The sequence below is a fragment of the Capsicum annuum genome, unplaced genomic scaffold (genome assembly GCF_002878395.1).
Source record: "Capsicum annuum cultivar UCD-10X-F1 unplaced genomic scaffold, UCD10Xv1.1 ctg46936, whole genome shotgun sequence".
In the NCBI taxonomy this organism is placed as follows: Eukaryota; Viridiplantae; Streptophyta; class Magnoliopsida; order Solanales; family Solanaceae; genus Capsicum; species Capsicum annuum.
Window position 1 is genome coordinate 1 of NW_025854546.1, and position 1,400 is coordinate 1,400.

A 1,400-nucleotide genomic window follows, 5' to 3' on the forward strand; every position below is an offset into this window, starting at 1 on the left:
GAATAAATGCATCAACCTCTTTGATTAAAACTAGACAACTTATAATCCTTCATCATTTCATCCACAAATTTAAGGCCCCATAAACATAGCCAACAAATAGGCACATGGCTTTGCCCTCGGTGGTTAGTGACAAAAGCTTAAGCTCCAGCCGAAAGCCTGTCTACAGCCTTTTATATAAATAACCCCCTTTCTATGATCCATTTTCATCGTCAACTACAAGCATTATCGATTCAGACACCATATTGTTCTAAATTTCTAGTTTCCTTTCTTGTTTCCAATCTTCCAAGAAAAATGGCAATGCTCAGCTCTAAGAAACTCATCAAGATGGCCAGGAGATGGCGGAAGTTTGCAGCCATGCAGAAGAGGAGGATTTCTTTTCCAAGAAATGGCAGTAGTGCAGATGGTTGCAGTACATCCTCATCCTCTACAGTGGAAAAAGGCAATTTTGTAGTCTATACAATCGATCAAAGGCGATATGTGTTTCCCCTGGCTTACCTTGAAAATGAGGCCATTGCTCAACTTTTAAACATGTCTGAAGAAGAGTTTGGACTGCCGAGTGGTGGCCCTATTACATTACCCTGTGATTCAGGCTTCATGGACTACATCATTTCGCTAATCAAGAAAGGTGTAACTGCTGGAGATCTTAACAGAGCATTGCTCCTCTCAATTCCTTCATGTTGCTCTACTTCAACCTCTTATTTGCACCAAGAAAGTGGAAACCAACAGCTTCTTGTTTATTGACTCATGACGTCATGTTCTGTAAATGATAGCTCAAAATAGAATGTATAGCAGTTGAGAAATAGGTAACTGAAGGCTTGTATTAGTACAGAAGGAATAGAGCTTTATCTTGAAATTAACCAGATCTATAGCTTTCACTTTCCAATTTAGTGATTGAGAAATTTTAACATTATCATCGCACGATTATTTATTAAAGGCAATCAGTTTTGTCAATTGAAACTAACAGAGGAATGAATCACACCATCGCAAGTCTAATGAAATGAAAATTAACTGTATGGAGTTTAAATTAAGTGAAATCATAAAGTGTTCATCTGTCCGATTTTCTTTGCAGTCGACCATTTAGAATGTAATAACAGGCTTAGTCGTTACTCCTACACCACAATAATTGGTCACAACTTCGATTCTTTTTTCTGGTAATATGTCATTCTTATCCAAATGTACAAATGGATCCTACAAGTGTTCCTCAGGCCACAATACAAGAGCCCGAGTCTTGAGAAATGGAGACTTGGTCACAAATATATCAAATTTACCTGTGTAATTTCAATAAGCTTAGATCTCGGATGTAAATAAGTCATAATATCAGGAGACATTCCAAGACAAACCACCTATTGACATCAAGAAGACTTACAACACCATGGTCTACAATATGCTTGGTGGACATG

The 1,400-nt window shown here is 37.7% G+C and overlaps 1 protein-coding gene across 1 annotated transcript; it reads left to right on the forward strand.

The window, feature by feature from the left end:
- The first annotated feature begins 52 nt into the window (after positions 1-52).
- On the forward strand, positions 53-951 carry LOC124892411 (auxin-responsive protein SAUR68-like). The gene has a single exon (XM_047403693.1). It carries the CDS (start codon positions 193-195, stop codon positions 739-741), a length of 549 nt encoding a protein of 182 aa, XP_047259649.1. The 5' UTR covers positions 53-192; the 3' UTR covers positions 742-951.
- The last annotated feature ends 449 nt before the right edge of the window (positions 952-1,400 follow it).